The 27,677-nt window shown below is 41.7% G+C and overlaps 1 protein-coding gene and 1 long non-coding RNA gene across 5 annotated transcripts; one reads left to right on the top strand and one right to left on the bottom strand.

Moving 5' to 3' along the window:
- Positions 1 to 460: 460 nt before the first annotated feature.
- On the bottom strand, positions 461 to 4,278 carry LOC140595169 (uncharacterized). Its single transcript, XR_011996586.1, has 3 exons — positions 4,185 to 4,278; positions 1,395 to 1,459; positions 461 to 546 (listed from the first exon to the last, which is right to left on the bottom strand). It is a non-coding gene; the product is annotated as an uncharacterized lncRNA (long non-coding RNA).
- Positions 2,071 to 25,390, top strand: OSGIN2 (oxidative stress induced growth inhibitor family member 2). 4 transcript variants are annotated; one of them, XM_072734360.1, is made up of 6 exons: positions 2,071 to 2,221; positions 10,401 to 10,555; positions 15,396 to 15,532; positions 16,124 to 16,315; positions 20,911 to 21,002; positions 23,504 to 25,390. In XM_072734360.1, exons 2-6 carry the CDS (start codon positions 10,489 to 10,491, stop codon positions 24,525 to 24,527), a joined length of 1,512 nt encoding a protein of 503 aa, XP_072590461.1. In that variant the 5' UTR covers positions 2,071 to 2,221; positions 10,401 to 10,488; the 3' UTR covers positions 24,528 to 25,390. The 4 variants fall into 4 exon arrangements, with proteins under 4 accessions (XP_072590461.1, XP_072590459.1, XP_072590460.1 ...); XM_072734358.1 differs by lacking the exon at positions 2,071 to 2,221 and adding an exon at positions 2,717 to 2,874; XM_072734359.1 differs by lacking the exon at positions 2,071 to 2,221 and adding an exon at positions 4,491 to 4,505.
- Positions 25,391 to 27,677: the final 2,287 nt, after the last annotated feature.

The raw sequence follows: 27,677 nt of genomic DNA, 5'->3' as shown, positions 1-27,677 counted from the left end.
TGTGTTCGTGATTTGGGGCTAACATAATAAGATGCCATAGACTGGGTGGCTTCAACAACAGACATTTTCTCATAATTCTGGAGACTGGGAAGTCTGAAATCAAGGTGCCTGCCAATGTGGTTCCTGATGAGAGCTCTTCCCAGCTTACCACCCTCTCCTGGCAGAAGAAGAAAGCTCCTCTTCTTATAAGGTACCAGCTCTTCTGGATTAGAGTCCCACACTTACCACCTCGTATAACCGCAATTACCCCTTCACAGGCCCTATCTGCACGCAGAGTCACACCGGGAGGAGGGTTAGGGCTTCAACATAGGAGTCTGGCAAGGGGCACAATTCAATCCAAGCTTTCTGGATTTCTGCTTTAGAAAATGTAAAAGTAGGGCAGCCCGGGTGGCTCAGCAGTTTAGCGCCGCCTTCAGCCCAGGGTGTGATCCTGGAGTCCCAGGATTGAGTCCCACGTCGGGCTCCCTGCATGGAGCCTGCTTCTCCCTCTGCCTGTGTCTCTGCCTCTTTCTCTCTCTCTCTCTCTCCCTCATGAGTAAATAAAATCTTTAAAAAAAGAAAATGTAAAAATATCTTACAATGTTATCATTGGTAATAATGAAAACACTTATTCAGTGATTAACATGAGCCAGACGCTGTGTTAAGTGCTTTTTAAAGTGTTTTCTTATTTAATCCTTACAACCAATGAAATTAAGTTCATAATAGATGAGGAATCAAAGCCCGAGATGCTCAGTCGCTTGTCCAAGATCAACCTAGCTGGCACAGTGAAGAGTGAAACAGACAGTCCCTGGAGCCACTATGTTCAAATGAAACGTATGACATACAGGCACGTTATATACCAGTAAGAAGAGCTGTGCAGGAGGGAGCCTACAACTGGGTAATGCTGGGAGCCCAGGAGGTGCTGTGGAGTGGCCAGGTGACTGGTATGAGATAAGCTGCACCCTCAACATGCTAGTGTGAGGACTGACAGGTCAACTGAGGTTCTACTGGGCAGGCGAGGGAGTCTTGGATTACACACTAATCTACATTCTCACCAGCTATATCTGAGTCTGTTGCCCCACAACCTCACCTACCATTCATATTTTTTTAATGATAAAACCTGGATTTTCTATGGAAATAAGACCTCACCTACAATTCAAAATAAAAACGCAAACACTCTGACATGTCCCCCCTTAGCTGTAAGAAGAATCCTCTACGTAGTCATCGTGGCCTGATTCAATCCTAAACCTTTATAAAGTGTAAACCCTTGATAGCAAGTTCACAAGCTTTCAATACAAACCGGATTGAACCTAAAATTTGATAACACCCGCTCTGCTATCTGATCTGAAATACTGCAAGAGAACTCCAAGGGAAAAACAAAGTGCGTAAAGGAAAAAATCACACAAAGCACTTACAAACATTCTCACGGTTTTAGATATCCCAATTCTCCGGATTGGCACACATTTTAGGAAGTCAGGTCCTTTAAAAGGAAAACGTTATGACTATTAACAGAAAAGTAACTTCATCCTTCCCTTTTCGAAACACCATTAAAGTGAAATGAACGTGTCAAAGTGTTAAGTCCAAGAAGAGGAAAAAACATTTTTTTTGTTAAAAAAAATGTGTTATCATCCTGGAGGCAGGTTGAGTCCTAACGATTTTTTCCTTTCAGCTCCACAGAATCCCAAACCCCTGCTATGTGCAAGCTCGTTCGGTAACGCCATTCAGCAAAAACCGAGAACTTGGAAAGAAAACTAAAGACAGAAACTGCATCTTACAAGTCGATCTCAAAGAGAACTGGGCTTTTTTGGCAGGGGGGACAGCGAGACACCTGTGCCTCACAGCGCCTGCGAGCAATCACTTCTAGGAGCTTTCCGCCGCCTTTATCTTATTATATATATATATATATTTATTCCTGGGCGCTCTCTAACTTGTGGGACTCGCATCCCCGACGGACACTCGCGTCCCGCCCTCTGCCGCCGGGGACCAGGCTCGCGGAGCCGCGGGCCGGCCGAGCCCCCGTGCTTCAGGCGGCAGCACAGGTGACCTGTTTGCGAGCCCTTCCTAGGGGCGGGGGGCGCCCCCGTTCGCAGGCGGGGCTTGCACGATCGGAACCGTCGGGGTGCAGGCCGGGCCCCGAGGTCTGGGGTGTCCCCCCGGGCGCGGCCAGGTCGGGAGCCCCAAGCGTGCAGAAGCTCCCAGCGCCCGCGCCCAGGCCGCCCCCCGCCCGAGGAAAGGCGCCAAGGTGGGTGTCCGGGGGGGGCTCTCCCTTGGTCTCGCCGCGGCCCGGGGCGCGCAGAGGGGCGGGGGTGCAGGCCGAGGCCCCGGACCCCGCGGGGGCAGGAGGCACGCAGACTTCGGCCCCGCCCGCGCAGCCGCCCTCGGCCCGGCCCCGCCCCCCGCGCGTCCCCGCCAATCGCCGGGCCCGCCCGCGCAGCCGCCCTCGGCCCGGCCCCGCCCCCCTGCGCGTCTCCACCAATCGCCGGGCCCGCCCGCCGCCGCCGCCACCGCCAGCGCCGCACCTGCGAGGAGGAGCCCGCGCGCCCCCGCCGGGCCCCGCCCCGTCCCGCCCCCCGCGCGGCGCCCCCAGATCGGCCTCCGCCGCCCGGCTCCCGGCGGCCGACCAGCGGAAGCCGCTCTCCCGAGGCGCGTTCGGGGCGCCGGGGCCCGGCCGGGCCGCTGAGCCGCAGCTTCCGGGCGGCCGCGGCGACGGCGACGCGCGGGGCGCCCCGCGGACCCCGCGACCCCGCGACCCCGGGCGAGCGGGCGGGCGCCCCGAGCGGGCGGCCCAGGCCGGGCGGGCGGTGGCGGCGGCCGGGGCGGTCGCGCTCAGGCGCCCCGTGCGCCGCGCTCCATGCCGGTGTGGTGCTGCCGCTGCTCCCTGGCCGGGCATTTCAGGTGACTTCCCTGCCGGGGGCCGCGGGGGGAGGGGGATGCGGGCCGGGTGATGGGGGGACGGGGGCCGCGGGGGGGGATGCGGGGAGGACGGGGGCCGCGGGGGGAGGGGGGATGCGGGCCGGGTGATGGGGGGGCGGGGGCCGCGGGGGGGGATGCGGGCCGGGTGCTGGGGGGACGGGGGCCCGGATGATGGTGGGAACGGGGGCCGCGGGGGGGATGCGGGGAGGACGGGGCCGCGCGGGGGACGGGGGGGGGAACGGGGGCCGCGGGGGGGATGCGGGGAGGACGGGGCCGCTGGGGGGGGGACGGGGCCGCTGGGGGGAATGCGGGGGGGGACGGGGGCCGCGGGGGGGATGCGGGGGGGGACGGGGGCCGCGGGGGGGGAACGGGGCCGCTGGGGGGGATGCGGGGGGGACGGGGGCCGCGGGGGGGGAACGGGGCCGCTGGGGGGGATGCGGGGGGGACGGGGGCCGCGGGGGGGGAACGGGGCCGCTGGGGGGGATGCGGGGGGGACGGGGGCCGCGGGGGGGGACGGGGGCCGCGGGGGGATGCGGGGGGGACGGGGGCCGCGGGGGGGGGACGGGGCCGCTGGGGGAAATGCGGGGGGGGACGGGGTCCGCGGGGGGGATGCGGGGGGGGACGGGGGCCGCGGGGGGGGGACGGGGCCGCTGGGGGAAATGCGGGGGGGGACGGGGGCCGCGGGGGGATGCGGGGGGGACGGGGGCCGCGGGGGGGGGGACGGGGCCGCTGGGGGGGATGCGGGGGGGAACGGGGGCCGCGGGGGGGATGCGGGGGGGGACGGGGGCCGCGGGGGGGGGGGGACGGGGCCGCTGGGGGGGATGCGGGCCGCGGGAGGGATGTGGGCCGGATGATGGGGGGGACGGGGCCGCGAGAGTGGGTGGATGCGGGCCGCAGGGGGGATGCGGGCCGGGTGATGGGGGCGCGGGGGCCGGGGACCGGCGTGGGGGGGATGCAGGCCAGGTGATGGGGGAGGATGCGGGCCGCGGGGGCCGGGGACCGGCGGGGGGAGGCCGGCGGGGGGGGTGCGGGGGCCGAGGCGCCGGGGCCGGCGGGGGGAGCGCTTCCCCGCCCCGCAGCCGTGTGGAGGCCGCCGCGACGTGCAGAGTCGGGACCGGGACCGGGACCGGGACGCGTGCGGCTGGGGAGCGAGCGCCGGGACCGCAGGGGCCTCCCGGTTCCTCCCCCCTGTCGCCCCCTCTCCCCTCCCTCCCCCTCCCCCGGGACCGTGCGGGTCCCGGGACCCCGAAAGCGGGCAGCCCCGGAGCGAGTGGCTTCCTGCGACCTGCGACCTGCGACCGGAGAGCGGCGCGAAGCCTCCGCGAGGGGCCGGCGGGCTCCCCCGCGCGGGGACCGGGACCGGGACCGGGCGGCCCAGGCGGGGTTCCCGGGCGGCAGGCGGGGGCACTGCTGGACCCGCGGAGCCCCCCGCCCCGTGGCCCGAGGCGCTCGCGGCGTAGCGGGCGGTGGGACCGGCGGAGGCGGGCGGGACTCGGAGGGCGGAGTCGTTGGGCGGCGGTTCCTGCGTTAGAGACCGAGGGTGCGAGCGGGGCGGGCGGACACTGACGTCGGTCGCGGGAGACCGGAGGCCCTGGAGGTGGTTTAACCCTGTGGTGAGAAATGTCAGACTTAGCCAAGACTTCCGTACATTATTTTACTTTACATACATGAACGTGCTAGAATAATGATATATGACATTTTCATCAAAACGTGAAACTCCGATCAAGAGGGTTTTTAAAAAAAATATTTTGTTTATTTATTCGCGAGAGGCACAGAGAGAGGCAGAGACCCAGGCAGAGGGAGAGGCAGGCCCCCTGCAGGAGCCTGAGGCAGGACTCACCGGGACTGGGACCGGGTCACGACCTGGACCTGGCAGACGCTCGGCCACTGAGCCCGCCACTGAGCCCCCCACTGAGCCCCCCAGGGGCCCCAGATCGGGAGTTTTAGAATTGGATTCCGTCGGTAGAACTCAGGTAGCCCTGAACTTGGATGTAAAGAAAGGTCCAACTGAGAACTTTAACCAAATTCTAAAATGCCTTTCAATTATGAACGTAAGCAACAGGTCCCAGAGTATTTGTGACTTTGTCACCAGTAAAATTCACAGACATTTTCATATCCCAGTTGCACAGATCTAGAAATACTGTACGCTTATTTCTTCAAAATTACTGTAATTACACATCACCTAGCTTGTTGTTTAATACAATAGAGAAGTGCAAATAGACATCACAAGTTGACATTTTATGACTGTATTTTAATGTAATTTGTTTCTTTGTAAATCCTATGTATCTTTTATTTGTTTAATGATAATATTTAGGGAAGAGGCTCAGACGTTTCACCAAATTGCAGAGGAGTATAGGGCACAGAGAAGGTTCAGAACTCCTGTTTTAATAGAAAGCAACTGTCCAGGCTTGCTCAGCTTCTCAGTGAGTTTTGTAGGGGTTTCTAAGTCCTGGATATTAAAAAAAAAAATGTCCTATGTAATAAACTGCTGGATTTTAAGTTTTAGGCAACTTTCTTTGTTGACTACTTGACAGACATTGGTTTGAGAGTATCAGATCCACTTTGGGGAGTTTTTCCCTCTCATGAAAACTTGTTAAATGGAAGCCCTTGGAGAAATGAACATGCCTTTCAGAAACTGCTGTCCAAAAGCCTTTTGACCGCTTTTGGTGTAGTTGAACTCTAGGGACACAGACTGGGATTCATATCCGTTCATCCAACCCTAGGCTGTGGATACCATATGCTTATCTCTTTGTACAGAAGTTTGGAGAAGGAGATGACAAAGTAGTTGGTATATTTCAATCTTGAGGGATAAAGGAAACCGAGCCTTACTAGTCACAGGATGAAAATTATGATTAATAAACCATATTTCCTTTGTAAAAATAGCTATATTGTATCTCAGATTTTAAAAATGAAACATAAGGCCTATTCTTTAGGAAAGGCTTTATGATTTACTTAGGCTGGCTTTCTTTCTTTTTTTTTGTTTTTTGAGCAATTTTATTAGGAACACTTTTTTTTTTTAAGATTTTATTTATTTATTCATGAGAGACACAGAGAGAGGCAGAGACACAGGCAGAGGAAGAAGCAGGCTCCACGCAGGGAGCCCAACGTGGGACTTGATCCCAGGACTCCAGGATCACGCCCTGGGCCAAAGGCAGGCACTAAACTGCTGAGCCACCCAGGGATCCCCAGGAACACACATTTTAAAACAGGTTGTGGCAACCTGTATCTTTTGGATCTCATGTAATATCAGAAAAGAATAGGTTTGTGCTAACTGTCCACTGACTTTCCAGTTGTCCACACATTGTTTCAGACCCACAGTTTTGTAAGATGAACAGTGTGACTACTTCATTTGTGTCGTTACTTTTTATATATATATAGTAGTATCAATTCGGTGACAATTTAGAATCATGCTTCTAAAGACTATAAAAATTCAGATACTAAGCATCTCATTTGAGTTTGAGTGATCATTTAAAGAAGTATTGCTAGATGTGAGAAAAGTCTTTTTGTTACCCAAGTTATATCCCTTGTGCCATCCTCTTAAATTTGTTCCAAGACTGGACTATAAATTTTCAAGAACAAAAGATGGAAGTTTCCTAAAATCTTAAATATCAGATAGTCTTTATGCTTATTAGGGTAGCTGTTTCCCATGTGTGCAAAGTGCTATTTACTCTTTCCTAAAATGTAATTATATATTTTTCTAACTTAGTGTCCCAAATAAAGGAAAATTTTTTTTATTACTCAAAATACTTGTTTTACAACTAACATTCATCAAATTGGATATCTCAGGTAGAAATTGAAACTGTCCATAGACCTGTGATATAGTATAAACATATTGTAAGACATGTGCAGTAATACTGAATTATAACTTAGGCTCTGAATTTTTTAGGAAAATTACTTACTAGAAGGCTTTTGTTTCATTGTTGCTTTATGTAAAACCAGTGAACCATACTTCTTCTTTTTTTTGTTTGCTTCTCTTGATTCTGTTTTTCATCTGTTAATCCATATTAAATTTATTAAATACCATGCAAGTTTATTACAAATAGTTAATACCAATATTATAGATTATATGCATATTACATACATACTAATAATATTATAGGTTATATACATATTACGTATGTACAGATTATACTAGATTATACTAATAACCAGTAGAAAATGAGAATAAATTACTTACACTGTACAGATAAGCTAAAACTTTGGCTCTACTTAATGTATTAGAGTCTTGGAATAGACTAGAGTTAAATTGTTAGAGGCCCACACCCAAAACCTACTAGACCTAATAAATGAATTAAACAACATTGGAGAATACAGGATCAAGATACAAAAATCAATCCAACTTTTAGACACTAACAATGAACAGTCTGACAATGTTAACAAATACCATTTACGCGAGCATCAAAAAGAATGAAATACTTATTCCTAAGTCTTAAGACTTGTACACCAAAAACTATAAAACGTCATCAAAAAGAATTAAAGAAGGCCTAAATAAAAGCAATCCCATGTTCATGGATTGGAAACCTTAGTATTCTTAATTAAAATGGCAATAAGCTTAATTAATCTATAAGTTTAATGCAATCTTATCAAAATCCTAGCAGCCTTTTATGCAGAAATGACAAGACCCTAAAATTCATAAGGAATTGCAAGGAACCCAGAATGGCCAACACAACTTGAAAAAGAACAAAGAGAATTCCCACTTCCTAATTTCAGAATTTACTACAGAGAAACAGTAAGCCAGATAGTGTGGTGCTTGCATAATGATTAACATAGGTGGAATAGAGAGTTCAGAAATAAATCTTTATATTTATGGTAAGTTGGTTTCCCATGGGTTCACAAGACAAAGAGGAAAATACAGAAAAACAGATGATTCCAGGACAAACGGATATTCACAAGCAAAAGAATGGAGTTGGACTCTTACACTTCAAAATGTGTGATATAAAAATTAGCTCAAAATAGAAGAAAGACATAAACCTAAAAAAACTAGATCTATAAAACTTATAGAAAAGAGGAGTAAATCATGGTGATGTCAGATTAGGCAGTGGTTTCTTAGACACCAACAGCACAGTAGCTAAAGAAAAAAATCAGACTTGATGGAAAATCAAAACTTTTGTAATTCTGAAGATGACAAAAGGAAAGACCACCCACAGAATGGGAGAAAATATTTGCAAATCATACATCTGAAAAGGAACCTGTGTGCTACGTATATAATTTTTAAAGCCCAACAATAAAAAGCCCAATTGGAAAGTGGGTGGAAAATATTTCTACAAAGAAGGTAACACAAATGGCTAAAAAGTATGTGAAAAGGTGCTTAACATGATTAGTCATTAGGGAAATGCAAGTCAAAACTGCCGTGAGATGTCACTTCACACCAATGAGGGTAGCTACAAAAAGATAGGTGTTGGTGAGGATGTGGAAAAGCTGGAGCCCTCATATTGCTGGTGCGAATGTAAAATGATGCAGCTACTTCTGAAAACATCTCGGCAGTTCCTGAGGTGTTAAACAGAGTTTATGACACAGCCTTTGCATGTACTTGTAGGAGAAATGAAAACATTTATCCACACAGAAATTTATACGGGAGCATTCACAGCATTGTTTGCACAGCCAAGAAGTGGAAACAACTCAAATGTTGATCAGTTTGTGAATGAACAAGCTGTGTTCTGTCTATACAGTGAAATATTACTTAGGCATGAAAAGAGAGGAAGTACCAGTAGATCCTACACCATGGGTGACCCTTGAAAATATGCTAAGTGGAAGAAGCCTGACACAAAAGGCCACATAATGTGTGAGGTTCCATTTATGTGAAATTTCCAGAACTGGCAAGTCCAACAAGATGGAAAGTAAATTAGTGGTTGCCAGTAGCTGGGCAGGAGTGGGGTTGGGGGAGGAAGACTAGAGAATGAGTTTTAATGGGTGCTGTAGTTTTCTGCTAACTTAGTTTATTCCTATTAACTTAGTTTTTCACTTTTAGAGTGATAAAATTTTTCTGGAATTAGTAGTGGTGATTGCAAAACCTTGTGATTGCACTAACAACCCTGAATTGTGCACTTGAAAAGGAGGAAATGTTAAGGTCTGAAAGAAACATCTCTTTGATTAACCAAAATTTAGAGTGATTATCATTGAAAAAATAATTTCCCGGGTTATATATCTGGGAACAAGAGCATAAGGTTGTCGGAAGAGACTGACGATGAGCTGTGCATTTTCCTTTATCGCCACCACCGTGTTACGCCTTAGCATTCAAAAGGGCTTTGATCAGAAGTGTCCACGGGGAGCTGGGGGATCTGTCCTTGGCGCCCATTGAGGAGAAATACCAGAAATAGGCCTGGGTGTAAGAACAACTGACTTCTGTTGCCAAGAAGCATCGGCAGCCTGGGTAACTCGCATACCTGGATCTGCTCAGAGAAGCGGTTGAAATGATCGGAAAGGGATGGATTGAGCATGAGGCCCTTCTCCCAGGAGCAGGCTTCCGCATGCAGAGGGGCCTTCCTTAGTAGACCTGTCCAGGGGGTGCTCGTTCTGGCCCCGCCAGGCCACCGCCATCAGAGGAGTCCAGATAATTGGGGTGGACATTAGCATATCTTAGAGACCACCACTGTCATAGGGCAGCCTGTGACCCGGGGAGTCATAAGGAAGCGGAAATTTTGGTCTTTGCTTCATTCTTCCCATTTTTCATTCTCCTCTGGGATCCGTGAGTCCTGTGCAATAACTGATGCACCTCGTGTTTATCATTTTGGGAGAGTAGTAAGCACCTGAACCCGTGTGGGCCCTCAGTTTAGTATTTCCAGGTACTGGCCTGCTGCTGACTAAGGGATTTGGGGATTCTAATTTGGGGATTCTGTTAGGAAGGCGTCACTAGTGTAGTGAAGCATGTTGACTGCATTTGGAGGCCACTCCGTCCATTTCATGAGCTTGTCGGGATGCTCAAACCAGCTTCTAGGGTGCCCCCTGGGAAAGGAGGTAGGTTGGAAATCAAGATAAAGATGTTTCCATATTTCAACATCTGAAAATCAATAAGATGAATAAAAAACTTCATTTCTTTTGCCAAAATGCACAGTTTGTAATACAGAAGTACGGTTCGCTTTTCCTTAAAATATGACTATTTTCTTCCAAATATACTGCCTCTAGTGCACTTACCTTTTTATTAATGAGGGAAAAAAAGAGAAACTAGCCATTCTGGGGAAATCTCAGAGAATTGTAAAAATCCCCAATACAATGCTGTCTCTTTCATCTTAGCTTCCTATTTAGAACGTGTGTGGGACTTGCCTACATGGTACTACGAGACATTAGCAGCTATTTAGGATTTCTGACATTAAAAATGGTACAGGTTGACAGATAAGCTAAGCTACTAATTTGAAAGCATCAATCGGAAGGATTTTCTTTTCTCCTTTTATGAACTATTGAATATTTAAGGGCCTAAAGAAAATCTGAATAAAGACAGGTTTTTTTATAAAGGCTATAATGACTATATCTCTTGTTTTTTGTTCCTTTTTTTATTTTTTTATTTTTTTAAGAAACTATAGTGACACTGAAACCGAAGGAGAGATTTTTAATTCCTTAGTGCAATATTTTGGTGATAACTTGGGACAGAAAGTTAAAGCTATGCCATTAGTTGAAGAAACTTCTTTACTGGAAGATTCATCGGTGACTTTGCCTGTGGTAGTAATAGGTAAGTACTGCATTTTAACTCTTAAAATTACAGTTATGATCCTTACTACTATATATGTATAGTTACATGGCGCACGTTCTTAGGATCATATTGAAGAGTATTTTTAAGTTTTTGATATGCTTAAGTACCAAATAACCAGATCTTTGGAGAGACAGTAATTGGTTTATCTGATACTAGATTCTGTGTTAGAATGTAACATTTTTTTCACTGAAGGATTGCTATTACCCTATTTTGTTAAAATACTAGCAGTTGGGTTAATTACTATGCTAGTGTCATGGCCGTGATGATAACCAAGATTGTTAGAGCCCTGTACTGAGCATGCAGTGTACATTACTGGATTATGCCTCACAACCCTCTTTTGTGGGGGAAATAATAGTCAGAAGTTGAGTAACTTGTGCAAGTAACTCGTTCTCAGTAATGAATGGCGTGGTACTCGGCAGTAGTATGCATAATGACCGTAACCATAGTGATTTCATCATATATCCTTCGTACCACCTCAACAGATAGGCATATAAAATACTAAAAGTTAAGCTGTAATAACCTAATTACTTCAGAATTATAGATGTAATTTTTATGATTTTGTTTCATTGCATGTTTTTACATATGTCTTGCATCTGATAATCAGACTTAAGCAAGTCAGACAAGTACCACGGTGTGGAGCAAGCTGCCAGAAAGAATTATGGGGCATCACGTACCTTGATGGCATATAGCTTCTTTAGCTTCTTTGATAGCCTTTTTTTTTTTTTAAGATGTATTTGAGAACGAGAGATTGTGTGTTCCCTTGCAAGATGGGAGAGGGAGAATCTCCAGCAGACTGTGGTCCCTTTAGTCCGGGAGCACTGACCCACCGAGCATGGAGCCCAACACGGGGCTCGATTCCATGACCCTGAGATCTCATGACCTGAGCCAAAAATCAAGACTTGAATGTTTAACTGACTCAGCCGCCCAGGTGCCCCTGATGGCCTCTTTCAAAATTAACAGGAAGGAAGGAAAAGTCTTGTCCTTGGATGCGTGGTGGATACAGTAAAGGGAGGGAGGAAGGAGGAGGAAAGGCAGTAAGCAGATAGTTCTGCCCTGGATTTCTCTTGAAGGGTGAGGATAGAGATGATGGTGTCTGTAGAAGTTCGCTTCCAGGATATCTCAGGGCTGCGCTTGGTGTTCCAGTTTCTCCCGTTAGTCCGGCACTGGTTTTTCATCCTGGATATATAATCTCCTGTACCCACAGTTATAGTATCCTACAGAAGAATTTCACTGCCCTAAAAGTCTTCTGTGCTCCTCGTATTTATCCTGTCCCTCAACCCCCAACCCCTGGTGGTTACTGATCTTTTACTGTTGGTGTAGTTTTGATTTATGTAGGATATCATATTCATGGAATTACACAGTATGGAATCTTTCCATCCTGGCTTCTTCCACGTAATAGTAGGCCTTAAAGATTCATCTTTGCATGGACTGATAGCTCATTTCTTTTTTATCGCTGAATACCATTCCATCGCATGGATGTTTGAGTTTGTGTGCTTATTGGAGGACATCTTGGCTGCTACCAGTTTTTGGTAATTATGAGTAAAGCTGCTGTAAACATGCATGTGTAGCTTCTTGCATAGCCATTAAGTTTTCAACTCATTTGGATAAATATGACTGTTGGATTTTATCTTAAGACTGTTTAGCTTTTTAGGAAACTGTCAAACTGTCTTCCAAAGTGGCTGTCATTTTGCATTCCTAACAACTATGGATGAGAGGTCCTGTTTCTCTAAGTCCTTGTCAGTATTTGGTATTGTCTCTATTTTGGATTTTAGCCATTTTGATAGGTGTGTAGTGGCACCTCATTGTTTTAATCTGCAGTGCTGTAATCGTACCCGATGAGCATCTTTTCATATGCTTGTCATCTGTGTATCTTTGAAATGTCTGTTCAGATCCTTTGATTAGATTGTTTATTTTCTTATGGTTGAGACTCCAGAGTTCTTTGTTACATTTTGCAACTATTTTCTCCCAGTGTGACTTATCTTTTCACTCTCTTAATAGTGTCCATTGCAGAGCAGAAATTTTAAGTTTCAGTAAAGTTCTGTTTATCAGTTTTTTTCTTTCGTGGATCCTGCTTTTACTGTTACAACTGAAAACTTACCAAGTCCAAGGTCACCTAGATTTTTCCCTATTCTATCTTCTAAGTTTTGTAATTTTGTGCTTTATATTTAGGTCTATGATATTTTGAATCAATTTTTGTAAAAGATGCAAGGTTAGTATTTAGCTTCGTATTTTTGCATATGGATGTCCAGTCCACCATTTGTGGAAGAGACTATCCTCTCTCCGTTGGCTTGCCTTTCCTCCTCTGTCAAAAATAAGTTGGCTGTATTTGTGAGGATCTCTCTGTGCTCTCTCCCATTCCATTGATTTGTCTACTCTTTAATAATTGCCACACTGTCTTGTTGACTGGAATTTTATGGTACAACTTGACTCTGGATGATGTTCGTCCTGACTTGCTTCTTCAGTATTGTGCTCACTATTCTGAGTCTTTCACCTTTCCATTTAAACTTCAGAATTAGTTTGTATCCACAAAGTCACCTGCTGGGATTTTTACTTGGATTGCATTGAAACTGTAGATCAAGTTGAGAAGAGCTGACATCTTAACAGTATCGAATCTTATTCATGAACATCACTTTGGGCTCATTCCTCAGAATTTTGTGGTTTTCCTTGTATATATCTTATACATATAGTTATCATCTTAAATATATATAATTGGATCCATAACCCAAGTTAAGTAATCTTAACACAAACTAAGCAGTGTTGTGTATTCAATTTCAAATGCCACTTGTTCATTGCTGGTTATAGGAAAGAACCTGGTTTCTGTATGTTAACAAACTCAAATATATAATCAATTAATATACAATCTTGATGTTAGTTCTAGGAGTTTTGGGGCCATTCTTTGGAATTTTCTGCATAGAAAATCATGGCTATTATGAATAAGGATAGTTTTATTTCTTTCTAGTCTGTATTTCCTTTTCTTATTGCATTAACTACGACTCCTAGTTACGGTGTTTGTTGAGTAAGAATGATGAGAAGAGGGCAGCCCGGGTGGCTCAGTGGTTTAGTGCCACCTTCAGCCCAGGGTGTGATCCTGGAGACCCAGGATCAAGTCCCACATTGGGCTCTCTGTATGAAGCCTGCTTCTCCCTCTGCCTATGTCTCTGCTTCTCTCTCATTCTCTGTCTCATGAATAAATAAATAAAATATTTTTTTAAAAAAAGGAATGATGAGGAGATCCCTGGGTGGCTCAGTAGTTTGGCGCCTGCCTTTGGCCCAGGGCGTGATCCTGGAGTCCCAGGATCGAGTCCCGCGTCGGGCTCCCGGCATGGAGCCTGCTTCTCCCTCCTCCTATGCCTGTGCCTCTCTCTCTCTCTACATCTATCATGAATAAATAAATAAATCTTAAAAAAAAAAAAAAGGAATGATGAGAAGAGACATCTTTGTCTTGTTCTTGATCTTAGCGGGAAAGTATCTAGTTTTTCACCATTAAGTATGATGTTAGCTGTAGGTTTATTGTAGATACTCTTTATCAAGTTAAGGAAGTATCCCTCTATTTGAGTTTGCTGAGGTGTTTTTGTTGTTGTTGTTGTTTTAGGATGAATAGGGTTGGATTTTGTTAAGTGCTTTTATCTGTATTGATGTTATCATGTGATATTTATTCTTTAGTTTTGTTTCTTTGTTTTTGATTCAGGGAAATTAGCTCTTTCCCTTAGATCTTAACTTCACTATTTCTCATTTGTTTTGAATTTTTATGAAGTCAAATGGTTTACTTTCCTTTCTGTCTTTTGAGTTTTGTGTCATGCTTAAAGCCTTGCCACTCCAGCACTATAAGTAGTAGAAGTAGTAATCCATTTTCTAATATTCTTATGACTTTATTTCTCATATTAACATCTTTGAGCTTATTTTATTTGGGGAAAAATATTAGAGAATAGAACAAGATTTTCTCCCTGATGGCTAACCCTAATCCCAGTTGGATTAAATTTTTGGTAGATGGAGCTAATAGAGAAATGGAAACCCAGACTAAAGGAACCATCGAAATGGAAATAGTTCACCAGGGTTCAACAAAAAAATCCAGTTTGGTTTTATTTTAAACATATAAAAATATAGGAAGATACTATTAGAAAATGGGTTTGGAAAGATGATTGAAACCAGAACATGGTGAGCTCTGGGTCATCAGAAACAAACAATTAAGACTTTCCAAATGGAGAGGGTAGTATGATGAGGAACTTTGTTTTATCAAAATTCATCTGAATGTAGAATGTGAAATGATTTTGGAATAGTTGTATCTTTAGGACAAACTTTTGTCACTTAGGACTTTGTCTCCTGAGAGTCTAGGAATGACACTAAAAAAGACAACTGAGTGGATATAGTGACTGAATAGATTTAGAATCAGAACCTGATTAATTAAAGATTTTGTTAGCATCAAACTTGGCGAGTGGATAGGATATAAAAAAGAGGGCACCTAAATGAAGGAATTTATGAATATGCTTTTGAACACATTGTGATTAAATTATTAGTAGTTCAACCAAGTGGAGTGAAGAAGTGGCATCTGGAAATTTGGGATCTATAATTTTGGGCAAGAGGCCAGCCTGCAGGTTTAATTTGGAGAGTCAGTAGCATAGAGACTTAAAGCTTCAAATAGATGAGAATCCCAAAAGAAAACGGAGAAGACAAAAGTCAGTATCTTATGAATACTTGGTTTTAAGAGTATAGAGAAGGAAGACAAATCGGTAAGGGAGAAAATGGATCTTGGAGAAATGCCAACGAATAAGAGTTATTGAGACACATGATGCGCCTCTCTCCACCTTTTTTTTTCTACTAGGAAATGGACCCTCAGGAATCTGCCTTTCCTACATGTTATCAGGCTACAGGCCATATTTCTCATCAGAAGCAATACATCCAAATACAATCTTACATAGTAAATTAGAAGAAGCAAGACACCTTTCTATTGTTGATCAGGTATTCTCTCTTCCATGTTCATCTTTTTGCTTTTTTGTTTTGTTTTGTTTTGATACTCAAACAAGGTTGGCTTTCTACTTATATAAGCATTGTATTTCTCAGTTGAAAATCCTTTCTTCTGAATAACATTGTCTGTCATTTTTACTTTCAGTTTTTAAATGTGTTCTGCCAGGTGTCATCTGTTTATTTTTCCTGAATCAATCAGAGCAGAATTTCCCACATTATTTCCTGGTGGGAGCTCTGATAGGTGCTCTGTGTTCAAATAAGTTTGGGATGTGCTGTTTTTTGTTACTGGAATGCTACAGTGGACGTACCAAGGCATATTAATGCATTAAATGAATCTTCAAGTATTGTAGTAAAAGGATCTAAATATTTATGGTGAAATCCAGTCTTTTCCTATATTCATTTTGACCAAAGAATCTATTAAGGTCTCAAGGAACATCAGTGTTTTATAGCAACACTCTGTGGGAAATGCTGGATTAGAGTAATGGCTTCCACTGTTGCAACAGCTGGGGTTGGTTTCTCTTTATTTTCTTGTTTTTTCCTTGAAACTCTACCTTTTTTCTGTCTTTTTAAAAAAAATTCATTCAGGACTTAGAATACTTGTCTGAGGGCCTTGAGGGCCGATCATCCAATCCAGTTGCAGTACTTTTCGACACACTTCTTCATCCAGATGCTGACTTTGGGTATGATTATCCATCTGTTTTGCATTGGAAATTAGAACAACATCATTACATCCCTCACTTAGTTCTTGGTAAAGGTCCACCTGGTGGAGCTTGGCACGTGAGTATCTTTTTCTTAGTATTTTAGCGTATGTGAGTAATTACATATCATCTTGATAAGACCATTTGAATTCTGAAACATTATGATCTACATTATCATACGTTATATATGTTTACCAAACTTTTATCTGAGAATTTTAATGCCATTCAATAAAATATGAGTAACGAGAAATTAAGCCAAATTTGATTACCAGTATAGTCTTAGAATATAAACTTCTCTATACTATTTTATAAGAACTATAAGAAAATATTTCAACAATGTTTTACATAGTAAAAAGTTTTAAATTCATTTTAGACTTTATAAAATCTCACACAGTATTTCATACCAATACCCATTATTTCCCAGTGTTTTCAAGATCTTAAGTGAAAAATGGATTATAAAAGAAGGAAGTTGTATTTATCTGCTTGGCTGCTGTAATGAAATAACACAGACTGAGTAGCTTAAACAACGGATATTTATTTCATAATGTAGAGGCTGAGAAGTTCAAGATCAAGGTGCCAGGCTGTTCAATTCGTGTGAGGGCTCTTTTCCTGGTTTGCAGACATCACCTTTCTTGGTGCATGCTCCTTCCTCCCCTCTGCCTCTCTTCTAGTTAGGCCACTTAATCCTATTAGGAGGGCACCACCCTTATGACCTCATGTAGCCCTAATTACCTCCCAAAGGCCATCTCCACTACCATGACACTGGGGGTTAGGACTTCAGCCCATGGATTTTGGGGGTGACACATTCAGTTCATGGCAGGGGTTAAACCAGAGAATTGATCTACATAATTCAGAGCATTTCCTTAGGGGTCAGGAACTAATCATTTTTCTTTTCTTCCTTGGCCCTTATCAGTTAGTATGGCATCTGATTGAATGCTCATTTGTTATACAAATAAATGTTAAGTAATTTCTGCTATTTTATGAACAAGGATTTCATGGGAATTTTAACATTAAATATCAGATCTTCAGTACAGATTTCAGTTGAATATTCATATATTAGTGCAATGCTGTATGTTTAAATATTTACATTTAATAAGTGATTGTTTTAGGATATTTGAGAACTTTATAGATTAAATATATGTTCAACTCCTCTCCTAATATTAATTCCCCGAATGGTAATGGATAGCAACTAACAAATTACCTTGCACCCTTTGTCTTAAGTGTTTATATTTGTGCTAATGGTGAGTAGCATTGTTAATTAAACAGTATTTCTTGAAAAAGCCATAATGCATTATGCTTCTCTAAATTCTTGAGGTTTTCTTGTACTTCTCTTTTTTTGCTTAGAAAAATGTACAGTGATCTCTGTTACTTCATTTCTTTGCCTTATATGTATGAAAGTCAAACCCTAGATAAGCCTTGATTACTAAAAACACATTTGAATCAGTGGTAAAGCTTGAAATGTACTGAAAATTTGCTGAATTTTTTTCATGCATCATATATGATACCCACTAGAAGAGGGATATAAATAAATGATATTTTAGCTATTATCCATTTTTCAAACATCACTTCTATGAAATTACTTGACTTTTCCAGGGGCATAATTATTTATTCCCACCTCTGCATTCCATACCTTAATCTTCAGGTTTTTTTTTGTTTTGTTTTTTTTTTTTTTTTTTTTATGATAGTCACACACACAGAGAGAGAGAGAGAGGCAGAGACACAGGCAGAGGGAGAAGCAGGCTCCATGCACCAGGAGCCCGATGTGGGATTTGATCCCAGGTCTCCAGGATCGCGCCCTGGGCCAAAGGCAGGAGCTAAACCACTGCGCCACCCAGGGATCCCAATCTTCAGGTTCTTGACCCAAGTACTGTTTGTCGTTATAGACAGCTGCCCACCCCCCCGCCCCCGCCATGCCTCCTATACATCCTAGTTAACCGTGGTTATTAGGATGTAGGCCCCCTAAGTCATTTGTCCTCTCCCAGTCATTCCTGCGTAGTTCTCTGCTTTTCACGTGACCCAGTGGCTCACCTCTCCTCACCTCCAGACTCTAACCGTGGACCCCTACAACTCCATTTGCTAATAAATAAGCTTCTGTATACTGTTAACCACTTCAGTTATGAGCTGCTTTCACTCCCTTGAAATCTTGTTTTCCTGAAGATACCATTCTCGCTGCAGCTCCCTGAGTGGAGTTTGTTCACTCTCTCACGGCCCCATGTCCTGTCAGGTTGACTAGTGACATCGGTGTTCTCTTTATTCCGCATTGCTCTTCCGTCGAAGTTCCTGTTCCTTTGAACAAGGTCATGCCTGGCTCCTCTACCTCCCGGAATGTTCCCATCAGTTGTTGAATCTGTGGTTCCTAAGTCACGGTCTGCCGTTATATCCCAGGTTTTATTGTCAACTTGAGTAACTTTACATACGTGACACAAGCAACATCTTAACCTCTTAGTCTCTTAATCGCTTCATTCTCAACGATCTCTTCCATTCCTCCTTGGATACTAACTCCAGCACCTCTACAGTAATGACTCAGTGAAAATCTAAATTTTCAAATATCTTACTTTATGATCACAACTTTTTATTCTTCCAGCTGCGTCACCCTACCAAATCTTCACACACAGAGTTTGAAGCTCTGATCTTAACCTCCTTACTTACCCAGCTTAGGTTCTATAGTTTAACAACCATTCTCCTTAGTTCTTTTGACCCATTGTCCTTCTGTCATGTGGGCTTGACAAAAAAAAAAAGCAATTCATAAAACTGTCCACTTTATCTTTTCCTCTACTTGGGCTATTAAACATTGCCAGACAAAAAAAAAGGTCCTACAACTGTGAAAAGTATTCTCCAACCTCATTTGGGTCCTGAACACTACTTGGTAATCCTTTGATATTTCTTTTTTAAATGTTCTTCTCAATTCTCAATCCCTTTTTTTCCCACCTTCCTACTTAGGAATACTCTTGATTCTTAGAACACAGAATCCATTAGGATTGAACTTGCATAATTTTACACTCAGACTTGCAAACTTACTTGCATTCATGCTGCCTCTTTGTGTCTTATCCTCTGTCATTGTGCAAGTGGTTTCACATCTGAGCTAACCTTCCAGACATATTCTGGACCTCTGTCTTCTCCAAGGACACTGCTTATTTGATTTTCACCTTATCTTCTTGTATCTTAAGTTTCTCTGCCAGTTTCTGTCCCTCAGTATATAAATATACTAAAATTATTTTCGATTATTAAGTTTTATATGCTAGCTTATCTGTAGTCTTTGCTTTAGAGCCACTTTCTTGAAATAGTTACCTATCCATTACTCCTATGCCTTGCCTTCTGTTCCTTAGCTAGCTTCACTTTAGCTTCTGTCACTGCCTCTTCTGGTGGAATTTCTCTTTTTAAAGGTTGTTATCTTCCCTTTTTGCTCAGTTTGACAGTCTCAAAATTTATCTTTTCCTGACCTCTGCAGCATTTAACAGTGATGATACCCCTCTTAGATTTGCTGAACATTTCATCTCCTTGTCTTTTTTCCTGTTTGGTCACTCCTTTTCAGTTATCTTGTGGACTTGTCTGTAAACTCTGTGCCAGTCCAAGGTCCTCTCTTTATATTCTTCATTCTCCCTGGCTTGTCTCATATACTTCAGTGACTGGCATGTGCATGTTGAGTGATTCCCAAATCAAGATCCCTGGCCCATGTTACTATCTCTTGTATATTCACCTAGATACCTTCCCTTGAGTTTGATTCCCAAACTCCGCATGCCTACATAACCAGTCACCTTTATCATCTGATTTCTTTATTTCCTTATGGGGTAGTAGCACTGGACTGTAGTTCCTCAAGCCAGAAACATTCCTTGGTGGTTCTTTCCCCAACTCCCAATTCAAACCCATTATTGTATCTTCTCCATTCTTTCTCATAAACATACTGTGAGTCCTTCCACCCTGCTTTTCCCCACCATGATTGTAATTTTGCTGTATTGACCATCATCATCTTTGACCCAAATTATTGGAAAGATTGCCTACTCCACTCTTTCCTTCTTCAGTACAATCTCCGTACCAAAGCCAGAGTTATCTTTCTAAAAGAGTTGGTTGAAAGTGATCATGGAGGCTGTCGGGACAGGTGCTGTTGGCCCTGGGCTTTTGGTTGCTTTGTAGTGAGCAGAACAGAGAGAAGCAGGACAAGGAAGCTGGAAGGGCTCACTTCCTTACAGGCAGCAGTAGCCTCAGCGGGGAGTCTCCTCTTAACCGGTAACCACTGGCGCTTTCCCTGGTTTTAGAAAGAGCTGCTACTCTATCCAAACCAGCTTAGATTGGCAGTTCTAAAAAACTTGTTAATATTAAAATGAATATATAACGTGTTAGAAATTAATGAACTTTTTCCCTTTTGTTTAAAAAGTGAAAATACTGATGTATTCCTCTAACACACTCTGTATCTGAATTATATTATTACAGACCGAAGCTATTAACATTGGGCATCTGGCAGTATCATAAACTTGTTTTATAAGGGCTTAACTTTATGGAAGAAGGACTATAGATCCTGCAAAATGATGAAAGTGTTTGTAATTTACACAACCATTTAGGTCTTATTTTAATTCTCCTTATCCAGACTCTTAATTTTAGTGAATGAAGGTGTATTTGTTTTTTTAAAAAATCCATCCTACCGCTTAAATGTGTTTGTGCGTTTTTTTATTCACATAGAATATGGAAGGTTCCATGTTGACAATCAGCTTTGGAAATTGGATGGAGCTACCTGGACTTAAATTTAAAGATTGGGTATCTAGCAAACGAAGGTAAAGATCAAACTGTTACAGTTCTTTGATGTACAATGGGAGAGTCCATTGGCCAATTTCAAAAACTTTGTGATTCTTAGAGGAATGATACAAATTTGTGTCTTTCAGATAAAACCTCTTTGCAGCAATGATGATGGGCTAGTCTCCATTTAGAGATGTTATAGAACTAAGCACACAGCGGTAAAGGCTTGTCTATAGACTAGGTTCCTCGTTGATTATGGATTTATCCTGCTCTCCTATTAAACCACTGTTTAGTTTCTCATCCATTCTACACTTACTTTTATCAGTGGCGATCCAGGTTTGTGTATGGGTATCTCCTGTATACACACCTGTAGTGTTTGGCTTTCAGAGCCTGGGAGTGTTGATGGTTCATAATGTAGAATGGTGGAATAAACCAGAATCTGTGATGTGATTTGCTACCCTATTGGCTATAGAGGTAAAGATTTGATACAAAATATGAAAATAGAAATAATTGAGAAGAAATCTCTTGTGGAAGGATACAAGTTTATTTGGGGAAAAAGAACCCCAAATTTAAAAGGATAAATAATATGAAAAGCCTTATTTTCCAGGATAGTATTAAACTAGATGGGAATTACTAATACAGAGAATCTAATTTGCTCACAGAAAGAATAAGTAAAGCAGGAAGTTCTTTAACCTATGTTAGTACAGGATTGTAAACATTTGAGTGCTTGGCTTCCTGCTAGATAGAAACCATATTAATCCATAGGAATTATCCTTAATTTGCATAGATTTAAGAAGAGCAAATTCAGACCAGCATGAATCACTGAGATTAAACTTTTCAAATACTCCTTTTGGTTTCTTAGGGTTTATTTATTCATTTAAGTAATCCCAACATCCAACGTGGGGCTCAAACTCATGACCCTGAGATCAAGATTCACATGTTCTGACTGAGCCAGCCAGGCCACCCCCCCTTTGGGAGTTTTTAAAAGGGAATTTTATATGGGTTTGAAATGAAAAGTAACAAAATCAGGCAAGTTGAACAAGTTCTTGATTTTCATAAGCAAGCAAGTGAAAATTGCTCAACATTCTTCCTTTTGTGATACTGGTAATGGGAAAGCTTTATGATTTTTTTTCTGTGCTGGCAGTGTGCGTCCTTTTACATTGGGCACGTTGTATATTGAAGTAATATGTGAAAAAGAATCTTGTGGGGTTTTTTTTGTTTTGTTTTGTTTTTGAATCTTGTGTTTAAATACTGGCTTCACCTCCTGCCTTTGCATAGTGTTGACCATCAGATCCTGAGAGGCTGTCAGGGTTTAAATCCTAGTAACTTCTAATGTTGTGACCATGGGTCAAGTAACTTAAACTAGCTATTAAATTCCTCGTTTATAAAACCTACATCAGGTTTCTGTGAAAAGTGAGAGTTAATCTAAATCTTAATTATATTATCACATTTTAAGAAAAACTTTTATGGACTTCTTCCAGTTACAATTTGTAATGGATGATGTGAAATTATTTGATATGTTTTTACTGCTACTTATCTCTAATCAGGTCCCAGAGTTGAGGGGGCACTAATGCCTACTGCTTTAAAGTTCAAGTGGAAAATGAAAGGATCTGCTCTTTATGAAAAAAAAGGACTTTACTATATTTATAGATTTCTTTATGAACAGGAAAACACAGAAATGTTTTAAGTACTTAGATGTAAAGTGATTTTGAGAGGACTGATGTGAATTATTTTCAGTCATCAGGAAAATAAAATCAGTCATCATGACAAAAAAATCATGTTAAGATCATACATATATGATCTTTAAGAATTAGGTTTTTATTTTTTTATTAAAGAGTTTGTACAAGCAGGGCAAGGAAAGGGAGCCCGATGTGGGCTTGGTCCCAGGACCCTGAGATCATGACCTGAGTCAAAGGTAGACCCTTAACCGACTGAGCCGCCCAGACACATCTATCTTTAAGAATTATCTATATCACAAAAAAAAAAAAAAAAAAGAATTATCTATATCACATCTTTAAGAATTATCTATATCACAGTCGGACCTGCAGCCTCTCAAATAATTATAATCTAATTCAATCCATTACAGAATGTAGGCTGAAGAGTATATAGACTGAATTATTGTTGTGAGACAGACTATAAACATTCCACATTTCAGTTCATTTACTTACACATTTATTGATAAAGGTAGCCAGTCTGATCCTATGCAAGGCACTGGGGAAACAGATGCGTTAAAATACAGTCTGTACTTCATGGGACTTCTATTGATAAAACTAACATTTTTAACTAAAGAAAAAAACTTTTTCTTTGTAAAAGGTCAATTTATAGCTAAGACCAGAGGAATTAAACTTCATGGGACTTCTATTGATAAAACTAACATTTTTAACTAAAGAAAAAAACTTTTTCTTTGTAAAAGGTCAATTTATAGTTAAGTCCAGAGGAATTAAAAAGATCTGTATGGTAGCCAACTAGATGGAGCGGGAATAATCGTGGAAACTGTCACAGTACTCTCCTCAGGATATTTTTCCTTTTTCTCTTTTAGGAACCTAAAAGGGGATCGGGTCATGCCCGAGGAAATAGCTCGCTACTATAAACATTATGTAAAAGTCATGGGTCTTCAGAAGAATTTCAGAGAGAATACTTATATCACCTCTGTATCAAGACTCTACAGAGATCAAGATGATGATGATGGACAAGACAGAAATATTTCAACACAGCATTTACAGATAGAGAAGTCAAAATTTATCAAGAGGAATTGGGAAATCAGGGGTTATCAGCGAACAGCAGACGGGTCCCATGTTCCCTTCTGTCTCTTTGCTGAGAATGTAGCTCTGGCAACTGGAACGTTGGATTCTCCTGCCCATCTGGAGATTGAAGGGGAAGATTTTCCTTTTGTGTTTCATTCAATGCCTGAGTTTGGAGCTGCTATAAGCAAAGGAAAGTTGCGTGGCAAAGTGGATCCGGTGTTAATTGTAGGTTCGGGGCTTACTGCAGCTGACGCGGTACTGTGTGCTTACAACAATAACATTCCTGTGATTCATGTATTTCGCAGACGAGTAACTGATCCAAGCTTAATTTTCAAACAGCTTCCTAAAAAGCTTTATCCAGAATACCATAAAGTCTATCATATGATGTGTACTCAGTCATATTCTGTGGACTCAAATCTTTTATCTGATTATACCAGTTTTCCTGAGCACCATGTGCTTTCCTTTAAGTCGGACATGAAATGCATTCTTCAAAGCCTCTCTGGATTGAAAAAAGTATTTAAGCTCTCTGCGGCCGTAGTACTGATCGGTTCTCATCCCAATCTGTCCTTTCTGAAGGAGCAGGGCTGTTACCTGGGCCATAACTCAAGCCAGCCAATCACCTGTAAGAGCAATCCTGTGGAAATAGATGCATATACCTACGAATGTGTTAAAGAAGCCAACCTCTTTGCATTGGGTCCTTTGGTTGGAGATAATTTTGTTCGATTTTTAAAGGGAGGGGCACTGGCTGTTACACGCTGTTTGGCTACAAGACAGAAGAAAAAGCATTTATTTGTTGAAAGAGGAGATGGGATAGCCTAAAGCAAGTTTACAAGTAATCTATATGGACAGTTAACCATTAAAGATTTTTCTTAGTGGTTTTGCAGTGCACTGGCTTGGATTTTCTGGACTTGCATGAACTGGAAGAGCGCCTCAAGCTATAGTAACTATTTAAAGTTACAAGAACTTGGTGTCCTGATTTATATTGTATCAAAGGTGTCATTGTCGGATGAATAGAAACACTGCCAATTTGGTATACTTTAAGCTTTCACTTAACTAAAACATTCTTTTCTTCTAAGGCCTATTTTTTTGTGATCATTTGTGGTTATGTTTGATTCCAAAATCTCTTACAGCCTTGAATAATCTTTAAAACTATACAGTCTATTAGGCCAGAAATCATCTTCACTATAGAGTAGGTCACCTTGCTGCTCAAAGGGTGGTCTAAAGACCAGCATTAGCTTCATCTGTAGCTTGTTAGAAATGTGGACTCTCAGACCCCACAACAGACTTATTGAATCAGAAGCTGCATCTAATGAGATCTTCAAGGAATTATGTATGCTTATTAAAGTTTGAGGCACACTGGTATAAAAGAGAATGTGATATAAGTTATGTATTCTGGGGGTGGGCAGGGTAGGAGGCACTTATAACTCAGGTTTAATTTATTTTGAATTCTCAATTTCTATAAATCTAATTTATTACCAAATACGGTATTTTAAAAAAAATATTTTTATTGTTGAAACCTTGATAAGTACTTCATATTCTTAGCTTCTAATAATTTAAACAGTCCAATAATGTTGGCATACATTTAGACATACAGGAACCTGCAAAGATATTTTGGAGATTTATTCTCTAACTAGCATAACAATCTAATTTGCAATTCAATAAATTGTGAATGAAACTACTTATCCCTGTGTGAATACTGAGTTTCTGTCATTAAAACTAACATTTGGGCATAAATACCTCTACTATTGTAATAGTATTTGGGTATTGCTAGAATTATTTAAGGTTAAAACCTGTCTTTCCCATTCCCGTGATGATTACTTTGAAATCTGTTCATTGGAGATGACATAGCAGCTTATCGTATGGTTATTTATTGAATTATATGCCCTATCTTGATTTATATTTATTTAGATGTGCTTAATGTCTGTATTTTCACACATGTTTCCAGAATTTGTAGTGCTAGGCAAAAAAGTCTGATTTCTGAAGTTCTTCATGGCAAATTGAATTTCTCAGTCATCTTTTTTTTTTTTTTTGTAAAATTTATTTCATCTGGAATGTGTTTATTGAATGTTATTCCCTTTTCCTTAGTATTTTTCTGTCCAATTGTTATGTGATTATAGTACAATTTACCTTAAAACAAATGTTTATAATACACTTCTACAAGTAGCTGTTTTAGGTAAATTGATGAATTCTTAGTCTTGATACGTGTCATGTGTGATTAAGTTTACCTTAGATTAGAAATGTTATAGCATGGTATGCTGTAACGGTAACTTTCAAATTTCACACCTGTTGGAATGGTAAACATCCTCTGACTGCGTAGGACTGAGCACATTCTTGCTTGTCTGTTCTTCTGAGCTCTGAATGAGTTGGGTTGGATGTTTTTCTTAATACCTTGGTCTTCTATTACCAATTCACTTCTGAATTGAAAGTGACCTTTTTCACTCTCCTAGGGTACAGATATACTATACTATTGTACTCTTAACCAATTTCCCTCCCGGATTTCTAAATCTTTTATTCCTCAGTTCAACTAGCTTTCAGGAGGTGGAAGAAAGCACTAAATAATTCACTAGTTATTCATACTCTGATGTCTCCTTCATCCCTTATCTAGCTCTTGAAAAAAATGTTTAAAAAGCAACATATCTTTGGGGTTTGAAAAATAATAAGATTTAGGCACAGCTCTTAGTGTTTTAGGCAGTCTAAGTATGTGAACTTAGTTTATCTTTAGAAACTATCCGAACTGAAGCATAGAGAGGTTAAAAGGATTAAAAAAATGAACAGACTTAACATATGGGATAAATAGCAAGTGATCTAACCTGTACAGCTGGAATCCAGTAGGAGAGGGAGAGCAACCAAGGCAGAAAAATGTGAAGAAATAAGTTGAAAAATTTCCAAATTTGATTAAAAAAAACAAGCAATGCACAGAAACAAACTGCAAAAAAAAAAAAAAAAAAGACAAATACATAGGAAATCACACCTATGCACATCATTATCAAACTGTTGGAAAACAGAAATTTTCAAAGCAGACAGGAAAAAAGATACATAACAGGGAAGAATGATAATGAACAAATGACAAGAGACAAATGTCTTCATGTGCTTAAAAAAACCTGTCAAACTAAAACTCTAAATGCCAATCTTTACATAAAATTCTATATCCTTTAAATTTAATGAAAGCTGAAAAAAATCTGATTTTAGGAGAACTGCACTAACACAAAATATTAAAGGAAATTATTCACATTGAAGGTACGTGATTCCAGATGAAACCTATATATTTATGAAGGAAAAAACAGTGCCAGAAATGATAGATAAGAATTTTTTCTAGAGCCTAAATTATTTAAAATCCAGTTAACTGATGAAAATAAAAGTGTATTTAAAACAATTTGAAGCAAAATTTAAAAAACAGAGTTTCTTCTTCTACAGGATATGTAGAAGTAAAATATATAATTACACCGTAAGGAGCCCCTGCATGGCTCAGTGGTTGAGCATCTGCCCTCTGCTCAGGTCATGTTCCTGAGGTCCTGTAATCGAGTCCCATGTGGGGCTCCTCACAGGGAGCCTGCTTCTCCCTCTACCTATGTCTCTGTGCCTCTCTCTGTGCCGCTCATGAATAAATAAAAAAAAATTTTAAATCTTTAAAAAATGTATGCCATAAATAATAGGATTAGTGGAATACACATTTATGACCTATACATGATACAGGCATAAATGGTATGTTATTTAAGGCAGCCTGTAGCAAGTAAAGAATGTATCCTTACTATTTAAGAAACTGTAAATGGTGTAGTTATAAAGCCAATAGAAGCAATAAAATAGAATATTAAGAAATACCTGCTGAATCCAAAGGAGGAAAAAAAGACAAATGGGACAAAGAAACGTGGTGACAGACTTTAAATCAACCACATTATGTAAGTAGATTAAACATCATCAATTTAAATGCAACTATCCTCATAGTGGATAATAAGCAAGCTTCAATAATAC

Source organism: Vulpes vulpes, chromosome 13 (assembly GCF_048418805.1).
Source record: "Vulpes vulpes isolate BD-2025 chromosome 13, VulVul3, whole genome shotgun sequence".
Taxonomy (NCBI): Eukaryota; Metazoa; Chordata; class Mammalia; order Carnivora; family Canidae; genus Vulpes; species Vulpes vulpes.
The sequence above is the reverse complement of the archived record's forward strand: the minus strand, read 5'-3'. Positions and strand labels throughout refer to the sequence as shown.

Excerpts from the sequence above, each read along its gene's own strand:
- OSGIN2 (XM_026013344.2), top strand. The coding sequence starts at position 10,348 with ATGACTATATCTCTTGTTTTTTGTTCCTTTTTTTATTTTTTTATTTTT. Across the intron at positions 10,556-15,395 it reads TTTGCCTGTGGTAGTAATAG|GAAATGGACCCTCAGGAATC; the intron begins GTAAGTACTGCA and ends TTTTTCTACTAG. Across the intron at positions 15,533-16,123 it reads ACCTTTCTATTGTTGATCAG|GACTTAGAATACTTGTCTGA; the intron begins GTATTCTCTCTT and ends AAATTCATTCAG.